The sequence below is a fragment of the Globicephala melas genome, chromosome 4 (assembly GCF_963455315.2).
Source record: "Globicephala melas chromosome 4, mGloMel1.2, whole genome shotgun sequence".
NCBI lineage: Eukaryota > Metazoa > Chordata > Mammalia > Artiodactyla > Delphinidae > Globicephala > Globicephala melas.
The window spans coordinates 119728266-119752877 of NC_083317.1; the positions used below are offsets into that span (position 1 = coordinate 119728266).

A 24612-nucleotide genomic window follows, 5' to 3' on the forward strand; every position below is an offset into this window, starting at 1 on the left:
CACTCCTTCTCAAGCTACTGACGTCTGCTAATAGTTTGAGCTATACTGTGGAGATACTATGTCCTTCGCTGGGATTACAAAGACAAAACAATCACTTTGCCGACTGTGCATTTATAGCTTTGAATACATGATGCTACCTACAAAATATCTGAATCAATTTGGTCCAAGTCTCCAATCATATGATTCTCTGACATAATGAACTCTCTTCATCCATCTCTCCAGACAATGTGTTGGTGTTCCTCTGCAACTTGCCATGCGGTCTCTGCCTCAGAGGGTTTGCTTTGCTTGCCTCACCGCTCATGGCTCACTTACGCGTAAAACTGGTCTTATTTCCTAATCTTCAATATTAAAAACAAATTATATCCGTGACTAGTAGTCTTGAGGAAAATATCCCTGTTAGAAGAGATAGGATTATCCTAGGAGACAAAAATCTAAAGTGATCATACTGATGAAATCAGTTGTACTTATAAGAAAAAAAGAAACTTGTGGTATTTATGTAAATATCATTTTGTGAAGTCAGATTAATTCAGTTTTGTAAATAAACAGGGAGGGAAGAGTTGGCTTGAGGTTTTAGTCAGAACAAATTTATTCTGATTTAAAATTTATCTTAAAATGTATGTGTATTTGGCTAAAAATAAAGTTGTTTAAAACTACAGACTGGTGTAAACTTAAAAGTGAGTTTTTCTCCTACCTCTTGTTTCATCAGTCCCTTTCCTATAGTAACAATAATGTTAATTTTGTTAACTGTTTTGAGAGATTATAATGTGTCAAGTATTGTTCTTACTTTTTTATTTTTAACAATAACTTGATGAGATAGGTACTACTTCCCCCCTCATTTTATACTTAAAGAAACTAAAACATAAAGAGTTTAAATTACTAACTTGTCTGTGGTTACTCAGATAGCAAGTGACAGAGCTGGAATTAGAAACCCAACTGGCAGACTTCAAATTGTACGCACTGAGTCACTTTATGATTATGTTATTAATAGTATTAAAATTTTCCTGCCCATTGATCCTAGAAGAAAGAAAAAACTATATGCCAAAAAGTGTATCTATGTATACATATATCAATATATGTTTTAATTTTGAAGTTATTTTTTTGTAACTGAAATAAAAAGCAATGATAAAATTTAAATTCTCGAGAACAATTGAAAATGAAAAAAATAGTCTATCTCTCTGACTCCAACTTTACGTTTACTATTTTTTAAAAAATTGGCTAGGCATAATTACTAAATTTAGTTGCACATTAGCAACATTTTAATCCTCTTTTTTTTAGGAAAAAAAAGATTGAGAAATGGACTATCTGGTGAGGGCGTGTATACTTGTGAAGTCTGGTTCTTTAAAGGGAAAAAAGAGACAGGAATCAGAGGGTAGGCAGCTTCCTTTTTAAAGCACAAGACCTGGAGACTGCAGGAACACACCAGTCCCACTCACACTCCGTTGGACAGACTTGGTCATGTGGCCACATGGCTTCAGAGTAATCTTTAGCCATGTGCCTGGTTATCATGAGGGATTCCATTATTAAAATAAAGGCATAGGAATGTCTTTGGGGGCATATGGGGGTCAGTTAGCATCTCTGCCATAAGTGTAAACTTACGCTTTTCTCGCTAAGCTAATTTTTTAAAGTTTCGTTGGATTTTTACTTTTATAGAGATGAGAAATAGTCTTTTATTTTGATAAAATAATTCATATATAGAAAGTTATTAAATGTTGCCTGATGCATTATGACTGTCCTAGCATATTAACAAACTCCTTGAGAGCAAGTCTGGCAAAGGCATGTGGAACAGCCTCCTTACTCCCCAATTCAGATATCACAGCAGTGCATTTGGACTATTGGCTATTAGAAAGACCTGGTGCTGAATTAAAGAGCATTAGTGGGACTTCCCTGGTGGTGCAGTGGATAAGACACCACACTCCCAATGCAGGGGGCCCGGGTTCGATCCCTGTTCAGGGAACTAGATCCCACATGCATGCCGCAACTAAGGAGCCTGCATGCTGCAACTAAGGAGCTGGCGAGCTGCAACTATGGAGCCTGCCTGCCGCAACTAAGACCTGGCGCAACCAAATAAATAGTAAAAATTAAAAAAATAAATAAAATTAAAAAAAAAAAAGAGCATTAGTTTACTTTTCTTGTTTGCCACCTGGGATGTCAAGTCATTAAATTATTATCTTTGGAAACCTTTGATTTTGAGGTACTCTGATGTTAAAAAAAGTTGCAAAAGAAATTGTAGTTGTAGCAAGAATTATAAGAATTATTCTAAGAATTATAATAATTTCATATTATAAGTCATTGTGATTCTGTGGATGAACTATGAGGAATAAAGTCCCCAGAAAAATCAGTGAAACTATAAATTTCATTTTTTACATATTTTTTCAAGTGTATTGAGCTTTAAAAAATGCACTTGTCCATATACTTTTATTTTCAGATTTCAGGCTAAATCGTGATTCAAATATAAATTTATATTGATGACATTTAGTAGGTAAACACATTTTGTCAAAGATAAAGAAATCTTCAGAAATTGTAATGGATGGGTACAAATTAGATAGAAACATTAGACAGTTACAATGGCAGCTTCTGTCAATGATTGTGTTTATATTATGTTATACAGCAAGTTACTGATTTTTAACATTTCAACACTGTTTTAGAATTTTGATTTTGGAGAGTAAGTGATTATTGAAAAAGATTAATGCTAAATAAAAAGCTGTCTTTTATTTGGATTTCATTTGCCAATGTAATGTAAACACTAGTAATTTAATACAATCCATATAGTTTAAGCTGAGGGAAGCTTGTTTGGTTTACTCTGTAAATAGTTGGTATTAATCCTGTGTTGGATTCTAAATTCTGACTTTTGTTAGAGACTGTTTCTTGGTTTATATGTCTAAATTCTGGCAACTATATTTTAAAACTTCTTTTTTCCCTCATCAAACAGCTTTAATGTTATATTTGCTGGTGGTCCAGAAGAAGTTCTAAAAAAGTTCCAAAAGTCAAACCACAAAGTGGTCTTTGCAGCAGATGGAATTCTGTGGCCGGATAAAAGACTAGCAGACAAGTATCCCATTGTGCACATTGGGAAACGCTACCTGAATTCGGGAGGTGGGTAAGGTGCTGGAAGAAAAGAGTAATGCAAGTCATAGTAAATTATAAATATTGATGAAACAACTTTTTTAAAAATATGTAACTGTAGACATGAGGTTTGAAATAACCATTATCTTCTTTTCCGAAGGGAAAATTATATCAGTTTAAAATCCAGGGCTTCCCTGGTGGCGCAGTGGTTGGGAGTCCGCCTGCCGATGCGGGGGACGCGGGTTTGTGACCCGGTCCGGGAGGATCCCGCATGCCGCGGGGCGGTTGGGCCCGTGGGCCATGGCCGCGGGGCCTGCGCGTCCGGAGCCTGTGCTCCGTGACGGGAGAGGCCGCAGCAGTGAGAGGCCCGCGTGTCGCAAAAAAAAAAAAAAAAAAAAATCCACAGTGCATTTTATAGTTGACAAAGCATTTTTTCATCTATTATATCATATGATACTCCTAACAACACTAGGCGGTGTAAATGTTATTATTTCTGCATTTTAAGTGAGAAAACCCATGTCTCCCCGATTTAAGTGACTTTTCTTAGAGACATTTAGTTATTAAAGGAAAAACAACAGGGATCCATGTCTTCTGACTGTAATTTCATTAAGAATTTTCTGGCTCTAGAATAATGGGTTTAGTAAATTCCCTTACTTAGGAAAAAGTGCAAGTTATACTCATGTAGCTTTAAAAAATAGACATTACTTAATTTTATCTATATTTTAAATATATTGGAGTAAATTATTTATCTTGAAATCCCTAGTCAAAAAAAAATTCAACGTTGAGTGTCTAGGTGTACTTTAAGTACTGCATTAGCTATGCCACCATAGATTAAAGGAACAAACTATCACATTTCCCTCTTTCCTTCAAAAAATAAAATAAAATTTGACTTTGGACCTTATTATAACTCCAAAATGTTTTCCTTAGATTGTGAATAATATAAACACATGGCCAGAAGACATGGCTGTAGGATGGGGGACATGTCAAAGAAACAAGTTGGGTGGAAATTGCAAGCCACACTGGGAAAACAGATTTTGGGGTAATTTATATATAATAACTGACTGTATTCAGGTCAGTTCAAATAAGTGCTGCTTGAGATATCATCATGTCTGGAATCTAGACTTTGATCAGTTACTTTTGTCAACGAAACTTTCAGCAAGTAATTCCCTTTCTCTGAGATGCCACAATTACAGCCGTACTCACCTGCCTTTTACTTCAGCAACCCATTTCCATATGGTACCTTGGAACTTTGTCAACCCAGATAAATATCACATTTTTGAAACCTCAAATCCCAGTGTGTACTACCTAGTTTCAGCTCACTTTTTCTCTTCATCTCCATATGTTTTTAAAAAGTTCATAGTTTTGGGGATCTCCTGACCATTCTATTTTTCTCCTAATTTATCTACCACCTTTGGATTTTACTTCAATATTCAAGACAGAACCCAGGGTTTCTCATATTGGTCCCTTTGTCCTCAGTATTTTAGCATTCCTTCCTCTTAGATTTACAGTAGAGATGGCTGCCCACTCTTGACTTCTCTGAGCAATTGAATTGGGAGTGAGTACACCTTCCATCTCCAGCTGTCAGACCCTCAGTGACACATGGCTAACCTTTTAACTTATCCTAAGCCCTAGGTAGTTTAAGAGCCGCTTAGCTATGGAACTCTGAGATAAGTTTTACTTTGTATTTATTAGTTTTTCTAAACATGTAGAGCGAAATACATCATATGTAAATGTATCTAGATAACGATATATCTACGCCAGAATGTGAATCTCAAACAGATGCACAATACTGTGGAAACAGCAAAAAACTAGCGAGTGCCTTTGTGAGCAAGTTTAATTAAGGAGGTGTTTATATGTGGGAAAGTGATCGTACAAGGACATCAAAACGTCATCCTTATGCCCTCTGTAGTCAAAATAATTAAAGAAATGCTAGAAAATCTAAGTATGTTCAATAAAAGTTTGTGTAAGTTTGTGAATGATATATTGAGAGTTATTTAAGAGACATGAGTTTTGTTTGTGGGTACCTCATTTGGTTAAAAAAAATCTTTATCGTGGAGAGTAAACATGTTTCCTTATGAGGAAAATTGCATAATATTAGAAACTTAATTCTTTTGAAATGATATGACAGTTTCATAGAAAAATGTAAATCATACAATATATATCACATACTATGAAAATAGATGTAATTCCTTTTCACTTTTTAGGACACTTGGGATTTATGAAACAGATAAGGATACATAGTTTTTGAAAAACAGTCATATAAACCATTGGAAAATATCATGTGTTCCTTCTTGAATATGTTTTTTATCACAAAAGATTGGTTATAAGAATTAAGAAATACATCTTTTTCAGTGTTCTGGAATTTTTTTATTTGGCAAAAATGACACAAAAAAATGAGCCACCAGTGATTGATTTAGTCATGTTTTCATTTTGTCTTGTTTTCTCTAGTTAGCAATCATATTCCTTGACCTATTTCTTTTAATTCTTTTATTCCTATGAGGACATTTTAATTTTGAGGGTAACAAACTAGGTTTCCTTTCGATTCACAGGAATAAAATTGGTCCTTTTTAAAAAGCACTGCACGTCAATGAAGCATAGCAGTTTGGCTGCATTTCTGAAATTCAGGGGAAGACTCAAACACAGGAAAAATGAGCCTGTTTTCCGTGTCTTTTACAGACAGCTGTTGTTGGCATATTTAACGCTTATGCCCTAAGGCCAAGGTGAACAATCCAATTTTAGACTTCCTTTCTCCAGACCATGACACACAAAACCCAGCCAGAAAATGGTTTAGCAAACACACTACTGACTAGCTCAGTGAAGGAAAAATTCCCCAAATATCCTAGATATAAAATTTCTTTGGGATGTTTGCAGTCCGTGACATATCCAACATTCCTTTGATTGCGTACTAACATTAAAATCACTGTAGTAGAGTTGTTTTTTTTTCCCCAGAAACAGTGAATCCTTTACAAAGGATCTAGGAACAGCATTTTAGAAGGTCAGAAAGAAAATTCTTCTGTCTAATTCTAATTTTTTCCTAGTAACTCTTTTTTTCCCTTACAAGCATTCTAAAACATTAGTTCTCCCTCTTGTGTCAATTAATTTGGGGAATACGTTTATTCAAAGAGTCTTTGATTTTGCAATTGGTAGTAAAAACTTCCTCTCTTGTAGTTTATATATGGAAACAAAGGATACCCAATAACTCATATTTCTGTCATGGTGAGCTATGAAATTCAAAATTAAGGATTAGGACTAATAGCTTTACAAATCTGTGCGACTGGTCTATAAAATTAACATAGACATGAGTTTCGGTCTTTGAATTCTGAATCTTCTATTCTTTCTCTTTTGTATTGCAGGATTTATTGGTTATGCTCCATATATCAACCGTATAGTTCAACAGTGGAATCTCCAGGATAATGATGATGATCAGTTATTTTATACTAAAATTTACATTGATCCATTGAAGAGGGTAGGTAATAGCTCTCACTTTCAGTGTAACTTCCTTGTTGAAATGGCTACTGGTGCTCCAGCCATTGCATCCATATTCTGGGCAGTTAACAGGCAGAATAGTAAATAAAGGGCCATTTCAGTTGTGTCAATGCTCTCTAAGTAGCTTATCTAGAAGTCTTACAAAATACTTTCTCATACTTTTCTTTGACCAGAGCATATTTATTTGACCACATAAAATATGCAAAGGAGTTTTGTTCTTTATTTCAAGTACATGTGTCCTACTAAAAATCTGAATTCTCTTATTAACGGGAGAAATGTTGGGGACAATAGCAGCCTGCCGTAAACCCTAAGGACAATATTTCTGACTGGTTTAAATGAAACTTTGGAGAAAAGTAAAAACAAAGTTCTCTAATTTGATAATATTTTTAGTATATTCAACTAGTTTAAGTTAATGTTTCATAAGTTTACTATGTATAACCAGTACAGTTCTAAAATTTACTGAATTGTGTATTTCTAGGTGCTGTCATTAGGAAACATAAGTGTTTTTTTATGTATATTTTACAGTGAGTTTGCAACTGTAGCTGCTGCTTTTTCTTAGATAAATACTCCAGTTATCTATATATTTTCATTAGATACTTCTTAAGAAACTGTATTCTTTAAATGTTTGTTTTTCTTCTCTCCAGTTTTTTACTGTCTCTACGTGCCTGGCACTGCCAGCCTGAGGACTTGGTTTCTAATCCAAGAGCAGAAACCTACTCTTGGCATGAGTGCTAGCCCATGCAGCTTGATGCTTGTCTTTCTGAGTGTAATTCAACAGTGAAAGTGCTCTGAGTCTTATTTAATTGTTTTTGCTTTAGGATGCTTCCTCTGAAATATCACTGCTGGGTCTGTAATATTTTTTGTTGTGTAAATCCTATTTAAGTTTTTCTCTAAGCGTAAGATTTTATCTGGTTAGCATGTGTCTTAGTCTGCTTGGTTTACCATAACAAAATATCATAGACTGGGTGGCTAAAATAACAGAACTTTATTTTCTCACCATTCTGGAGGCTAGAAGTCTGAGATCACGGTGCCTGAATGGTTGGTTTCTGGTGAGAGCTCTCTTCCTGGCTTATAGACGGCAGCCACCTTCTTGCTGAGAGACAAGAGAGACAGAGACAGAGGGAGGGTTAGGGCTTGAACATAGGAATTTTGAGGGAACACAAAAATTCAATCCATAACAGCGTGCAAAGACAATTTTAGGAGTATTATTATGACAGAGCAATGTAGCTGAAAAACTACATTGAGAATAGGATTTGTAAAGCAGATTAATCTTTATGATTAGGTTGATTAATTATAAACCTACTGTAGCAGTCAGAGAGGTTATGCTGCATAATAATAATCCCCAACCTCAACAGCTTAACATAACAGGGGTCTTTCTGAAGAAGGTTGCTATAATAATTTATGTATAGGATCTTTAAATTCCCTAAAAAAACAAACTATATTAACATGATAGTGTTGTTTGCTGTTTTTATTGTCATTTTTAATATTTTTTCTATTCTCATTTTTAGGAAGCTCTTAACATCACACTGGATCACAAATGCAAAATTTTCCAGACCTTAAATGGAGCTGTAGGTATGCTTCCTAAATACTGGGTTGCTCATGTGTGCAAATGAACACCTGTGTTTTCAACTGTCTGTCTTTTGTTACATTCATTTGGGGCTATGACTAAGATTGACGTGTAGGTATTGCAGCTTTTAAAAAACATTGTACTCAAGCTGAGCTTGATATAAATACGTTCAGTTAAAATCATTTCCTAAGAATAGTACAAAGAGATGCTTCTGCCCTTAGGTAACTTAGACTTTAGTATCTCACCATCTGGGGACTGTAGATATAGTTTTGAATTAATTACACTTTGTTATTACACGGTTTTCAGTATCAGATCTTTACATTGTGAGTTACTCAGGAGTATTAGAGTATTTTAACCTAGGTTAAAGGTAACTGGTAACGAGACATGTACACTGTGGAGTGAGTGTGTGTGTGTGTGTGTGTGTGTGCATGCCTATATGTGTTTTCCTGATAGACATGTATCTTGATAAAAATACATTAACACATTAAATTTAATTAATTGATACATTAAAAATAAACATACATTAATGCATTAATATTTCAGAAATTAAAAATACATTGCAGTTCAGTACAGTTCTTCAAGGCAGTTCATAAGTAAAAACATTCTTAGAATGGAAGGCATTTAGTTTGGAGTGCTCTGGAAATGTGAGGAAAGGAACTTGAAAACAAAACAAAAAATGTTTCTGCTCCCATGTGACTTTTATATTCCTGGAATTTATATTAGGCCTGATTTTCAAGAACTGGAAATACTATCAGTGATGGCCAGTTGTAGAAACCTAGCTTATGCCTGGCAGTTTTCTATTTGCCATACATATATTGTTATTATCTTTATAATAACCTAGAAAAGCAGGCAAGAATCCCATTTTATAGATGAATAAATTGAGACAGTAATTTAACTCATCTGGGATTATGTCACTCTCAAAAGGCAGAGGCAGTATTGCAAAGATGCTTTCCTTCCACCAAGACCCCTTGGTGTCTTAGCACCTCAGTTTGCCAGCACCAGGTTGGAGAAAGTCAGGTGCTCAGAATCCATGTGTGTGTCAGTGTTGTCCTTCATTTTGGATATCTGCTGACTTGGAGCAGGCCAAGTCTCCAAAAGTGTAGCACATGGAATAGCATGCATGAGAAATTTTATAACAAAAACAAGATGTATAGATAGATAGATAGATATACATGTATATGTATATATGAATACATACACACACATTTTAAATTACTAAAATCTGTCTTTTTAACCCAGATGAAGTTGTTCTGAAATTTGAAAATGGCAAAGCCAGAGCTAAGAATGTGTTTTATGAAACATTACCAGTGGCAATTAATGGAAATGGACCCACCAAGGTGAGTCACAGTGACCATTCTCTGTTTCCTTATTTCTTGGAGATAGATTATGGAGCAATATATAGAATGACTTCTTCTCCTCCCCCTTTCTCTCCTTCCCCTCCTTCTTTAATATCTTTAAGAGGCTTGGTAAACAACAAGATCCTACTGTATAGCACAGGAACCTGTATTCAATATCCTGTGATAAACCATAATGGAAAAGAATATTTTAAAAAAAGAATGTTTCTATGTGTATAACTGAGTCACTTTGCTGTACAGCAGAGATTGGTACAACATTGTAAATCAAGTACACTTCAATAAAAAGAAATTTTAAAATATCTTTAAGAGGTTTTATTTTGGTGCCGACAATTTACTAGTTTCATCTTTTACACAGTGTATTATCTAGTTTCATTTAGATTAATCAAACTGATGATTTTTCCTCAGCAGATGGATAACTTTCTATTCTATTTGTAGCACATTTCAGTTTAGTGTTTAATGTAACAGCTTCCTTGAGAGTGAGCCACATTTCCCTCATACAGAGTAGCCTCTCTGAATAAGAAATGTTGAGGTTTGTAAGGGATCATTTGTTTCACCTGAGTCACCGTTGTCAAAGTTAATAGCTCTCTTAACGTTGGGGTGTAACGGTAGGTCCAGAATGCTTCCTCTTGCACTTATTCTATAACAAGGTTGATGGATTATAGTTGACAAAGATATAATTTGTCTAATGAAATTTTATGTGCTTTTGGAACATGTATAATTGAGCTTGCTGACAGTGTTACTGACTGCAAAATTTGTAATAAGATTGTATCGCCGGAACCTAATTAAAATAGAAAATGAATTGTTATATATACATATAAGTATATATACACGTATATACACACACATATATCACACAAACATACACATATATGTTTAGTAATACAGTGCTTAAAACAATGTTCTGAGATAATAAGATGATGCCTGGCTTACTCATAAATACCTAGAAAAGAGATTACCAGATAAATTTGCATTGTGGGAAGAGAGGATGGGGAGATGGGGTCTGCTGTTTCAGTGGAGTGAGTAGCCTGAATTCCAATAAAAGCTATCTGCATGGGAAGACATTCAAGGAAAAGCCCACACTGGCAGCTTTTCCACCATAAAAATGGAGGAAGTAGATTCCCCTTCTCTAGTTAATCTTTCCACCTTGCTTTTCATCCCATTCCAGCCCTCCTACAGAGCCTTCCCAGTGGGCTCCTTTTTCTGTCTGGTAGCAGTTTTCCCAGCTCTAAGTCTCATCAGCATTTTAAAGACCCTCAAGCCTTTCTTATCCTAGAAACCCAGCCAACACAAACTACAACATCCTTTTCAATCTACCTTGCCTCCCAGCCTGCCTGTCTTTTTCCCTCCCCTTCACAGCCACACTCTTTAAAGTAGAGACGACTCACTGCTACCACTATTCCTCTTCCCATCACCCCCAGGAATGGCTCCTGTCAAGGTCTGTTGTGACATCCTTGTTGAGTAGCAGACACTCATCAGCCCTCATTTCTCTTTCATCCAAAGATAACATTTGATGATGTTCATCCCATTTGGTCCAATTTGAAATACTTCCCTTTGCTTCCATGATGCTCTGCTGGTTTCTCTAATAATTTTCTGGCCTTTTCAGTCTCTCTCTTTCTCTTTCTTTTTTTAATATACATGTTTAAAATTTAACACTCTGTGTGTGTAGGGGGTTTCAGGGGTTGGGTGATCCTCTTCCTGCATTGTTGTTGTTTTTTTTAAACATCTTTATTTGACGTATAATTGCTTTACAATGGTGTGTTAGTTTCTGCTTTATAACAAAGTGAGTCAGTTATACATATACATATGTTCCCATATCTCTTCCGTCTTGCATCTCCCTCCCTCCCACCCTCCCTATCCCACCCCTCCACGCGGTCACAAAGCACCGAGCTGATCTCCCTGTGCTATGCGGCTGCTTCCCACTAGCTATCTACCTTATGTTTGGTAGTGTATATATGTCCATGCCACTCTCTCGCTTTGTCACAGCTCACCCTTCCCCCTCCGCATATCCTCAAGTCCATTCTCTAGTAGGTCTCCTGCATTGTTTTAGTTAAGTGTTCTGCAGGTGTCTGTCTGAGACATCTTTCTTTTTCCCAGCTACATGCATTCTTAGGTAATCTGCTTCATTCCCAAGTCAGCAGCGCTGATTATTTTCAAATCCTTGCTGTAGCATCTATCTTTCCTGAGCTGTGGGTGTGAATACCCAGTTGTTGGATTTATCTGTGTGTCATACAAGACCTGGAGGTCAGAACCTTCAGCTCTGCCTCTCCTTCCACCCACTTGATTAACCAGAACCTGGGTTTTGTTTTGACCGTATTTACCTCCCATTCCCAATCCAAAAGACATCCTTTCTAACTCCCATGCATGGTGGTTTGTCTAATTTGCTTAGAGTCAAGAGCAACCTCCTTAGTTCAGGCCACCTGCAACCTCCCACCAGTAGCAATCACCCACTAGCAGTCTGGAACTTGACTATTCTGCTGAAGCAGAAACCCAGTTACATTACTCACCTGTGTTATGCCCTCTATAGACTTAGGTATGAAGTTCCACATTCTCAACTTGGTTATTTTTTTGTTTTTAATTTTGCTTCTGGTTTAGGGGTCCCAAGTCTACCATCCTATCTACTCCCCCACTCCTGATACTGTAATATCTATACAGAATATCTCATTCTCAATTCTCTCCCTCAGCTCCTGCCATACTGAGTTAATTTGAACTTTGTAAATGTTTCATGTGTCCTCTGTCTGCAAGTCTTCTGTACATGCATTTCACTCATTCTGGAGTTCTCTGACCTAATTCCCACTTGCTGTACCCATCTATCAGTGCTGTTCATCTTTTACGTGTCAACTTTGCTTTAACTCCTTAAGTCTCCTGAATGCCTTTATAATATCTGGAACTTTGTCCATCACAGAACATAATACCACACGTTGAACAGGGATGGAACTGAACTTTTTTTTTTTCGTCTCTCACTGGATCTTTAGCCTAGGAATTACAGAAATCATATCTATCCTGTTCACTTTTTGTTTTGCCAGGGTCCAGCACATATATTAGCCTTTCAATAAATTGTGATTGAATGTCAGAGTCTATAAATAATCTAATGACCTAGCATTATTCTTGGGAATGGTGAGGTAGATTTTCTTCTGGCAGGGCAAAATAGTCATAAAATTTCTGTGGGTTCCTGTAACTGTACCTAGGCAGATAAATGGACTTTTACAACTGGACATCTATAACTAAATAGTGTGCTATTTCTCCTTGGTAATGTAATATTTTAATGAAATTTAAATGTCTTTAAAGAGGGTGCTTGGTCACAATTTAGTTATTGTGAGTGAGGCCTGATATTCAGTGATTCCATTGTTTTCACCAATTTTTTCCAAATTTCCAGGATAATGCTGATAGGAGTTTTACAAAGCGATTGAAAGACTTCTCATAAGAAAAGAAGCTCTAGTCCTCAGTCATTTAGAAAGACCTGTGTGTACTAAGAAATTTTAAGTCTTCCAAGAAACATTTTCAGTTTGGGCTATCACTGTTTCTGGCATTTCAAGCAGTATGATGATCCTATTATATTTTCTGTGACATGATTTTATCATTCTATTTGGCAGTAAAAATGCAGTAATTTTTTATTGTAAAAATTATGTTTGGTATAATATAAAATTTGAGAAAGGATTATATAAATAAGCATTCAACTAATGCTAATACTTTAGGAATATGTTAAAGTTAAATAATATCATATTTTCCTCTGTGTTCAGGATAATGAGGAAAGAAAGCAGATTACTCATTTTAGGTATACCCTTTTTATTTAACCATCATAAAAGATGAAAGGATTTTTATATGATATTTTGTAATTTAACTTATTATTTTATTTACTAAGAGATGATTATAATGTCAGTAAGTCATAACCTTCATGCGAATGTTAATATTTAAGCCATTTTTTTCATTTAAAAGTATACGTAGTCTGAAAAAAATATACATAATCTATAAATGATAAATTGTTTATAATGTGTTTATAGACAAAAGTATGTAAAGGTGAGTTTATTTCTTAGTTACTTTCTCTAAATCTCATGCTATTAGGAATAACAACTTTTAAATTATAAACAGTTTTAAAAATCAAGTATAATCCCACTACCTTCTCATATTGTTTTCATTCATAGTTGCTTTCAGTATTTATGTCCTTGTGGTATATAGATATGAGTATTAATATTTTTCATTTGTTTTCATAATGGTGTATAAACAATTTTGTGCTTTTTAATTACCATTTTATTTGAAATACGTTTTTAATTCTACATAATTATTTTCATACTTGTCTAGATAGAATGTAATATAAATCAGCTTTTAGATAGAAACCATGACTTCTGGTTTGAAATTTTACTTTTTATTCTTGAAACTTATTTACTGTTAGTAACACATCATACGATTTGAATATTTGAACACCTAACTTTTTCTTTTAAATATCAGTCATTATGAGATTGGTAGTATTTTTTTAACATCTTTATTGGAGTATAATTACTTTACAAGGGTGTGTTAGTTTTTGCTTTATGACAAAGTGAATCAGTTATACATATACATATGTTCCCATATCTCTTCCCTCTTGCATCTCCCTCCCTCCCACGCTTCCTATCCCACCCCTCTAGGTGGTAACAAACCACCAAACTGATCTCCCTATGCTATGCAGCTGCTTCCCACTGGCTATCTATTTGACGTTTGGTAGTGTATATATGTCCATGCCACTCTCTCACTTTATCACAGCTTACCCTTCCCCCTCCCCATATCCTCAAGTCCATTCTCTAGTAAGTCTGTGTCTTTATTCCCGTCTTACCCTTAGGTTCTTCATGACCTTTTTTTTTTTCTTCTTCTTAGATTCCATATATATATGTTAGCATACGGTATTTGTTTTTCTCTGACTTACTTCACTCTGTATGACAGACTTTATGTCCATCCACCTCACTACAAATAACTCAATTTCATTTCCTTTTATGCCTGAGTAATATTCCATTGTATATATGTGCCACATCTTCTTTATCCATTCATCCGATGATGGACACTTAGGTTGCTTCCATCTCCTGCTATTGTAAATAGAGCTGCAATGAAAATTTTGGTACATGACTCTATTTGAATTACGGTTTTCTCAGGGTATATGCCAGGTAGTGGAATTGCTGGGTCGTATGGTAGTTCTATTTGTAGTTTTTAAATATAATTTAATATAGATTTGTAGTTTTTAAATATAATTTAATATAGATCCATTGATCTATATTTCTGTTTTTGTGCCAGTACGAAACTGTCTTGATTACTGTAGCTTTGTAGTATAGTCTGAAGTCAGGGAACCTGATTCCTCCAGCTCCATTTTTCGTTCTCAAGATTGCTTTGGCTATTCAGGGTCTTTTGTGTTTCCATACAAATTGTGAAATTTTTTGTTCTAGTTCTGTGAAAAATACCAGTGGTAGTGTGATAGGGATTGCATTGAAGCTGTAGATTGCTTTGGGTAGTAGAGCCATTTTCACAATGTTGATTCTTCCAATCCAAGAACATGGTATATCTCTCCTTCTATTTGTATCATCTTTAATTTCTTTCATCACTGTCTTATAATTTTCCGCATACAGGTCTTTTGTCTCCTTAGGTAGGTTTATTCCTAGATATTTTATTCTTTTTGTTGCAGTGGTAAATTGGAGTGTTTTCTTGATTTCACTTTCAGATTTTCCATCATTAGTGTATAGGAATGCCAGAGATTTCTGTGCATTAATTTTGTATCCTGCTACTTTACCAAATTCATTGATTAGCTCTAGTAGTTTTCTGGTAGCATCTTTGGGATTCTCTATGTATAGCATCATGTCATCTGCAAACAGTGACAGCTTTACTTCTTCTTTTCTGATTTGGATTCCTTTTATTTCTTTTTCTTCTTGATTGCTGTGGCTAAAACTTTCACAACTATGTTGAATAAGAGTGGTGAGGGGGAGAACCTTGTCTTGTTCCTGATCTTAGTGGAAATGCTTTCAGTTTTTCACCATTGAGGACGATGTTGGCTGTGGGTTTGTCCTATATGGCCTTTATTATGTTGAGGAAAGTTCCCTCTATGCCTACTTTCTGCAGGGTTTTTATCATAAATCGGTGTTGAATTTTGTCGAAAGCTTTCTCTGCATCTATTGAGATGACCATATGGTTTTTATCCTTCAATTTGTTAATATGGTGTATCACATTGATTGATATGCATATATTGAAGAATCCTTGCATTCCTGGAATAAACCCCACTTGATCATGGTGTATAATCCTTTTAATGTGCTGTTGGATTCTGTTTCCTAGCATTTTGTTGAGGATTTTTGGATCTATGTTCATCAGTGATATTGGCCTGTAGTTTTCTTTCTTTATGACATCCTTGTCTGGTTTTGGTATCAGGGTGATGGTGGCCTCGTAGAATGAGTTTGGGAGTGTTCCTCCCTCTGCTATATTTCGGAAGAGTTTGAGAAGGATAGGTGTTAGCTCTTCTCTAAATGTTTGATAGAATTCGCCTGTGAAGCCATCTGGTCCTGGGCTTTTGTTAGTTGGAAGATTTTTAATCACAGTCTCAATTTCAGTGCTTGTGATTGGTCTGTTCATATTTTATATTTCTTCCTGGTTCAGTCTTGGCAGGTTGTGCATTTCTAAGAATTTGTCCATTTCTTCCAGGTTGTCCATTTTATTGGCATAGAGTTGCTTGTAGTAGTCTCTCATAATGTTTTGTATTTCTGCAGTGTCAGTTGTTACTTCTCCTTTTTCATTTCTAATTCTGTTGATTTGAGTCCTCTCCCTTTTTTTCTTGATGAGTCTGGCTAATGGTTTATCAATTTTGTTTATCTTCTCAAAGAACCACCTTTTAGTTTTATTGATCTTTCCAATCGTTTCCTTCATTTCTTTTTCATTTATTTCTGATCTGATCTTTATGATTTCTTTCCTTCTGCTAACTTTTGGGTTTTTTTGTTCTTCTTTCTCTAATTGCTTTAGGTGCAAGGTTAGGTTGTTCATTTGAGATGTTTCCTGTTTCTTAAGGTAGGATTGTATTGCTATACACTTTCCTCATAGAACTGCTTTTGCTGCATCCTATAGGTTTTGGGTCGTCGTGTCTCCATTGTCATTTGTTTCTCAGTATTTTTTGATTTCCTCTTTGATTTCTTCAGTGATCACTTCATTATTAAGTAGTGTATTGTTTAGCCTCCATATGTTTGTATTCTTTGCAGATCTTTTCCTGTATTGATACCTAATCTCATAGCGTTGTGGTCGGAAAAGATAGTTGAAACAATTTCAGTTTTCTTAAATTTACCAAGGCTTGACTTGTGACCCAAGATATGATCTATCCTGGAGAATGTTCCATGAGCACTTGAGAAAAATGTGTATTCTATTGTTTTTGGATGGAATGTCCTATAAATATCAATTAAGTCCATCTTGTTTAATGTGTCATTTAAAGCTTGTGTTTTCTTATTTATTTTCATTTTGGATGATCTGTCCATTGGTGAAAGTGGGGTGTTAAAGTCCCCTACTATGTATATGTTACTGTCAATTTCCCCTTTTATGACTGTTAGTATTTGCCTTAGGTATTGAGGTGCTCCTATGTTGGGTGTGTAAATATTTGCAATTGTTATATCTTCTTCTTGGATTGATCCCTTGATCATTATGTAGTGTCCTTCTTTGTCTCTTGTAATAGTCTTTATTTTAAAGTCTATTTTGTCTGATATGAGAATTGCTACTCCAGCTTTCTTTTGATTTGCATTTGCATGGAATATCTTTTTCCGTCCCCTCACTTTCAGTCAGTATGTGTCCCGAGGTTTTAAGTGGGTCTCTTGTAGACAGCATATATATGGGTCTTGTTTGTGTATCCATTCAGCCAGTCTGTGTCTTTTGGTGGGAGCATTTAATCCATTTACATTTAAGGTAATTATCGATATGTATGTTCCTATTCCCATTTTCTTAATTGTTTTGGGTTTGTTATCCTAAGTCTTCTCCTTCTCTTGTGTTTCCTGCCTAGAGTAGATCCTTTAGTATTTGTTGTAAAGCTGGTTTGGTGGTGCTGAACTCTCTCAGCTTTTGCTTGTCTGTAAAGGTTTTAATTTCTCCATCAAATCTGAATGAGATCCTTGCTGGGTAGAGTAATCTTGGTTGTAGGTTTTTCTCCTTTATCACTTTAAATATGTCCTGCCACTCCCTTCTGGCTTGCAGAGTTTCTGCTGAAAGATCAGCTGTTAACCTTATGGGGATTCCCTTGTGTGTTATTTGTTGTTTTTCCCTTGCTGCTTTTAATATGTTTTCTTTGTATTTAATTTTTGATAGTTTGATTAATATGTGTCTTGGCATGTTTCTCCTTGGATTTATCCTTATGGGACTCTTTGTGCTTCCTGGACTTGATTAACTATTTCCTTTCCCTTATTAGGGAAGTTTTCAAGTATAATCTCTTCAAATATTTTCTCAGTCCCTTTCTTTTTCTCTTCTTCTTCTGGGGCCCCTATAATTCGAATGTTGATGCATTTAATGTTGTTCCAGAGGTCTCTGAGAGTGTCCTCAGTTCTTTTTATTCTTTTTTCTTTATTCTGCTCTGCAGTAGTTATTTCCACTATTTTATCTTCCTGGTCACTTATCCATTCTTCTGCCTCAGTTATTCCGCTATTGATCCCTTCTAGAGTATTTTTTATTTCATTTATTGTGTTGTTCATCATTGCTTGTTTCCTCTTTAGTTCTTCTAGGTCCTTGATAAATGTTTCTTGCATTTTCTCTATTCTATTTCCAAGATTTTGGATCATCTTTTTTATCATTATTCTGAATTCTTTTTCAGGTAGACTGCCTATTTCCTTTTCATTTGTTAGATCTGGTGGGTTTTTGCCTTGCTCCTTCATCTGCTGTGTGCTTCTCTGTCTTTTCATTTTGCTTATCTTACTATGTTTGGGTTTTCCTTTTTGCAGGCTGCTGGTTCGTATTCCTGTTGTTTTTGGTGTCTGTCCCCAGTGCCTAATGTTGGTGCAGTGGGTTGTGTAGGCTTCCTGGTGGAGGGGACTAGTGCCTGTGTTTTGGTGGATGAGGCTTGATTTTGTCTTTCTGGTGGGCAGGTTCACGTCTGGTGGTGTGTTTTTTGGGTTGTCTGTGGCCTTATTATGATTTTAGGCAGCCTCTCTGCTAATGGGTTGTGTTGTGTTCCTGTCTTGCTAGTTGTTTGGCATAGGGTGTCCAGCAGTGTAGCTTGCTGGTCATTGACTGAAGCCAGGTGTTGGTGTTGAGATGGAGATCTCTGGGACATTTTCGCTGTTTGATATTACATGGAGCTGGGAGGTCTGTTGTGGACCAGTGTCCTGAAGTTGGCTCTCCCACCTCAGAGGCACAGCACTGACTCCTGGCTTCAGCACCAAGAGCCTTTCATCCACACGGCTCAGAATAAAAGGGAGAAAAAGTAGAAAGAAAGAAAGAAAGAAAGAGGATAAAATAAAATAAAGTAAGATAAAATAAAATAAAGGTATTAAAATAAAAAATAATTATTAAGAAATAAATTTTTTTTAAAGTTAAAAAGAAAAAAGGAACCGACGGACAGAACCCTAGGACAAATGGTGAAAGCAAAGCTACACAGACAAAATCTCACACCGAAGCATACACATACACACTCAAAAAAGAGGACAAGGGGAAAAAATAATATATGTTGCTCTCAAAGTCCACCTCCTCAATTTGGGATGATTTGTTGTCTATTCAGGTATTCCACATATGCAGGGTACATCTAGTTGATTGTGGAGCTTTAATCCGCTGCTTCTGAGGCTGTTGGGAGAGATTTCCCTTTCTCTTCTTTGTTCTCACAGCTCCCAGTGGCTCAGCTTTGGATTTGGCCCCGCCTCTGCGTGTAGGTCGCAGGAGGGCTTCTGTTCTTCGCTCAGACAGGACAGGGTTAAAGGAATAGCTGATTTGGGGGCTCTGGCTCACTTAGGCCCTGGGGAGGGAAGGGTACGGATGCGGGGCGAGCCTACGGCTGCAGAGGCCGGCGTGATGTTGCACCAGCCTGAGGCGCACTGTGCGTTCTCCTGAGGGAGTTGTCCCTGGATCCCGGGACCCTGGCAGTGGCGGGCTGCACAGGCTCCTGGGAGGGGAGGTGTGTGGAGAGTGACCTGTTCTCGCACACAGGCTTCTTGGTGGCGGCAGCAGCAGCCTTAGCGTCTCATGCCCGTCTCTGGGGTCCGCGCTCTTAGCCGCGGCTCGCGCCTGTCTCTGGAGTTCCTTTAAGCAGCGCTCTTAATCCCCTCTTCTCGGGCACCAGGAAACAAAGAGGGAAGAAAAAGTCTCTTACCTCTTTGGCAGGTCCAGACTTTTTCCCTGGACTCCCTCCTTGCTAGCCGTGGCGCACTAACCCCTTCAGGCTGTGTTCTCGCTGCCAGTCCTCTATTGGTAGTATTTTTATACAAACACGTTAAATGTAAGAAGAGCACATCACCTAATTTGCACATGAAAACAAGTCATTTCTGAAACGAATTTGATTTACAATCTAAATAGGGATCATAATTTTGTGCATATAAACCTCAGTGCTTGGGTCACTATGACCTTGAATAATTGGATGAGTTGAAAAAAATAAAGAAAAAAGTAAGAAAGAAAAGATTCAGTTGGAAAAGTTTCTCTGCCAATGACATGACATCACCCTTGGAACCATTTTGATATTGTGAAAAAAGGATCAGGAAAGTACTACCACCTCGTAGCTGGGGACTGCCCATAACAGCCTAACTACATAAACAGTTTTCTGTACTTTCCAAAGCTGCCAGCATAAATGTCTGAGATTTTTAATGAAGAAAACAGACGTAAATGGAGGGTGGTGGTGATGGTAACCTCTGCCTGTGTGATGAGAGATCTAAAAGAGGGAGGTTTCCAGTCTTAATTATCTATGAAAATCAAATTTAGGTGAAAAGTAGAAAAGTTATAATATAGTTTTAATTCTGAGAAAACTAAATGTAATGCCTTCTATGCTGTAACCTTTTAAAAAAGAGATTGATCATTTTCATATTCACACAGGGATCCTAAGAGACAGATCAATAATTCATGAAATAAATATTTATTTCTTATGAGATTTCTGAGATGAGGAAAGTGCCAATGTTTATATATAGATGGGAATTCTAGATATGTCCAACTCTGTGGGGGATTTTTTTTCTTTCTTTTAAAAAAATTCTTTCCCAGGATATATAAAACACTAGCCTTTAAAAAATTTCTCACTAGCCTTTTAAAAAATTCCTGTTAGAAATAATGCTTAAAGAATCCATTTTCGCATGGACCTTTTTATTTTCTTCAAAACCATAATATTATATAGAACATGAATGATTAAATTAATGTTTGCACTTTAGTTTGACAACAGTAAAATTTTTGTTTTTGTTATAGAGGCATATTCAGATGACCACATTGACTCTTGAAATGTCATTAATGAATGTCATAACTACATATTTCCTGCCTTGTATTGAATAATTTGTTTCCTGAATTATGTAGTTCAATAAGGATGTGAATGAGTTATCTTTTCCACGTCTTATGATTGTGCTGTACAGAATAATGGAACTGTCTACAATATCTGTAAAACACAAAGGTTTTCTCATTGTAATTAATACGGTACTTGTTTCAATAGCATTTGCTTCAGTTTTTTTTTTTTTTTTTTTTTTTTGATTTTAATTTTTTTATTTGTTTAGATTACTAAAAGTGGAATCCATAGGCCAATGATTTTACAGATTTTAAGGATCTCAATAGTACATATTACAGAATTACATTCCACAAACATCATAGGAACTTTGACTTTTAGCACAAGTGTATAAGAGCACTCATAGGCAAAACATAGCATTTTATTATAATTAAATTTCTTTATTCACTCTTGATATGATATAAAATTTATAGGACAATCTGTTTTTCACACACACACATATATGTGTGTATGCATGCTTTAAATCATTGTATGGTTTATTAGCATGTTGTCCTTGAAAAAATCCACACTCAATATTGCCACAATTTTCTCTACCTAGTTGGGTGAAGCTGACCCTTTATTACAGGACTTAATGGAATTTAAACAGTATAGAACAAGAAAATTCTAGGTACATTACAGATCCAGAAAGTAACATTCAATATTTCAAGAAAATTCTCTGAACTTTTATGAGTTGCAACTTTAAAAGAATGTTTCTTAAAGATGTTTTCATTTAATCCTTACCATAAACTCTAGAATATTAATTCATATTCTATAAAATGTAAACAGGATCCGAAAATGATGCAGACTTAATTGGAAGACAGATTTTTTTCCCCCAGCTTAATCATCCACGTTTGTGGACAGCACTGGTATAAGACACTCCATGATAGTAATGTTTAAGGATGTCTCCCTCTCCAGTGACATTCCAGTGTTGTAAAGTTACAGCTTTCTATGTAACCTCCTTGGAGAAAATTTGCTTAAGTTCCAGAATAAAAATAAGGTCACTCTCCAGAGTGGAGAATAGGTCACTAAAATTAAGGTTTCCTAATTTCATAGTTTTTCTCCTATAATGCAGCATACTGCATGTGCACTCAAGTCACCTTTTGGGATTTGGGGGCTCAGGGAACATTCTTTTTTTTTTTTTTTAACATCTTTATTGGGGTATAATTGCTTTACAATGGTGTGTTAGTTTCTGCTTTATAACAAAGTGAATCAGTCATACATAAACCTATGTTCCCATATGTCTTCCCTGTTGCGTCTCCCTCCCTCCCACCCTCCCCATCCCACCCCTCCAGGCTGTCACAAAGCACCGAGCCAATATCCCTGTGCCATGCGGCTGCTTCCCACTAGCTATCTACCTTACTGCGTTTGTTAGTGTGTATATGCCCATGACTCTCTCTCGCCCTGTCACAGCTCACCCTTCCCCCTCCCCATAACCTCAAGTCCGTTCTCTAAGAGGTCTGCGTCTTTATTCCTGCTTTACCCCTAGGTTCTTCATGACATTTTTTTCTTAAATTCCATATATATGTGTTAGCATACGGTATTTGTCTTTTTCCTTCTGACTTACTTCACTCTGTATGACAGACTCTAGGTCCATCCACCTCATTACAAATAGCTCAATTTCGTTTCTTTTTATGGCTGAGTAATATTCCATTGTATATATGTGCCACATCTTCTTTATCCATTCATCCGATGACGGGCACTTAGGTTGTTTCCATCTCCGGGCTATTGTAAATAGAGCTGCAATGAACATTTTGGTACATGACTCTTTTTGAATTTTGGTTTTCTCAGGGTATATGCCCAGTAGTGGGATTGCTGGGTCATATGGTAGTTCTATTTGTAGTTTTTTAAGGAACCTCCATACTGTTCTCCATAGTGGCTGAACCAATTCACATTCCCACCAGCAGTGCAAGAGTGTTCCCTTTTCTCCACACCCTCTCCAGCATTTATTGTTTCTAGATTTTTTGATGATGGCCATTCTGACTGGTGTGAGATGATATCTCATTGTAGTTTTGATTTGCATTTCTCTAATGATTAATGATGTTGAGCATTCTTTCATGTGTTTGTTGGCAGTTTGTATATCTTCTTTGGAGAAATGTCTATTTAGGTCTTCTGCCCATTTTTGGATTGGGTTGTTTGTTTTCTTGTTATTGAGCTGCATGAGCTGCTTGTAAATTTTGGAGATTAATCCTTTGTCGGTTGCTTCATTTGCAAATATTTTCTCCCATTCTGAGGGTTGTCTTTTGGTCTTGTTTACGGTTTCCTTTGCTGTGCAAAAGCTTTGAAGTTTCATTAGGTCCCATTTGTTTATTTTTGTTTTTATTTCCATTACTCTAGGAGGTGGGTCAGAAAGGATCTTGCTTTGATTTATGTCATAGAGTGTTCTGCCTATGTTTTCCTCTAAGAGTTTGATAGTTTCTGGCCTTACATTTAGGTCTTTAATCCATTTTGAGCTTATTTTTGTGTATGGTGTTAGGGAGTGATCTAATCTCATACTTTTACATGTACCTGTCCAGTTTTCCCAGCACCACTTATTGAAGAGGCTGTCCTTTCTCCATTGTACATTACTGCCACCTTTATCAAAGATAAGGTGTCCATATGTGCATGGGTTTATCTCTGGGCTTTCTATCCTGTTCCATTGATCTATATTTCTGTTTTTGTGCCAGTACCATACCGTCTTGATGACTGTAGCTTTGTAGTATAGTCTGAAGTCAGGGAGCCTGATTCCTCCAGTTCCTTCTTTCGTTCTCAAGATTGCTTTGGCTATTCGGGGTCTTTTGTGTTTCCATACAAATTGTGAAAGTTTTTGTTCTAGTTCTGTGAAAAATGCCAGTGGTAGTTTGATAGGGATTGCATTGAATCTGTAGATTGCTTTGGGTAGTAGAGTCATTTTCACAATGTTGATTCTTCCAATCCAAGAACATGGTATATCTCTCCATCTATTTATATCATCTTTAATTTCTTTCATCAGTGTCTTATAATTTTCTGCATACAGGTCTTTTGTCTCCTTAGGTAGGTTTATTCCTAGATATTTTATTCTTTTTGTTGCAATGGTAAATGGGAGTGTTTTCTTGATTTCACTTTCAGATTTTTCATCATTAGTATATAGGAATGCCAGAGATTTCTGTGCATTAATTTTGTATCCTGCCACTTTACCAAATTCATTGATTAGCTCTAGTAGTTTTCTGGTAGCATCTTTAGGGTTCTCTATGTATAGGATCATGTCATCTGCAAACAGTGACAGCTTTACTTCTTCTTTTCCAATTTGGATTCCTTTTATTTCCTTTTCTTCTCTGATTGCTGTGGCTAAAACTTCCAAAACAATGTTGAATAATAGTGGTGAGAGTGGGCAACCTTGTCTTGTTCCTGATCTTAGTGGAAATGCTTTCAGTTTTTCACCATTGAGGATGATGTTTGCTGTGGGCTTGTCATATATGGCCTTTATTATGTTGAGGAAAGTTCCCTCTATGCCTACTTTCTGCAGGGTTTTTATCATAAATGGGTGTTGAATTTTGTCAAAAGCTTTCTCTGCATCTATTGAGATGATCATATGGTTTTTCTCCTTCAATTTGTTAATATGGTTTATCACATTGATAGATTTGCGTATATTGAAGAATCCTTGCATTCCTGGAATAAACCCCACTTGATCATGGTGTATGATCCTTTTAATGTGCTGTTGGATTCTGTTTGCTAGTATTTTGTTGAGGATTTTTGCATCTATGTTCATCAGTGATATT

General features: G+C 36.1%; 1 protein-coding gene across 2 annotated transcripts in view; it reads left to right on the top strand.

Moving 5' to 3' along the window:
* PLOD2 (procollagen-lysine,2-oxoglutarate 5-dioxygenase 2) overlaps positions 1 to 24612 on the top strand; it is a 116222-nt gene that overhangs the window by 52890 nt on the left and 38720 nt on the right. For both annotated transcript variants that reach the window (XM_030873288.3, XM_030873289.3), the window contains exons 4-7: positions 2930 to 3093; positions 6417 to 6529; positions 8058 to 8121; positions 9356 to 9453. In XM_030873288.3, the coding sequence (XP_030729148.1) occupies positions 2930 to 3093; positions 6417 to 6529; positions 8058 to 8121; positions 9356 to 9453 (439 nt within the window). The remainder of the gene's footprint in view (positions 1 to 2929; positions 3094 to 6416; positions 6530 to 8057; positions 8122 to 9355; positions 9454 to 24612) is intronic.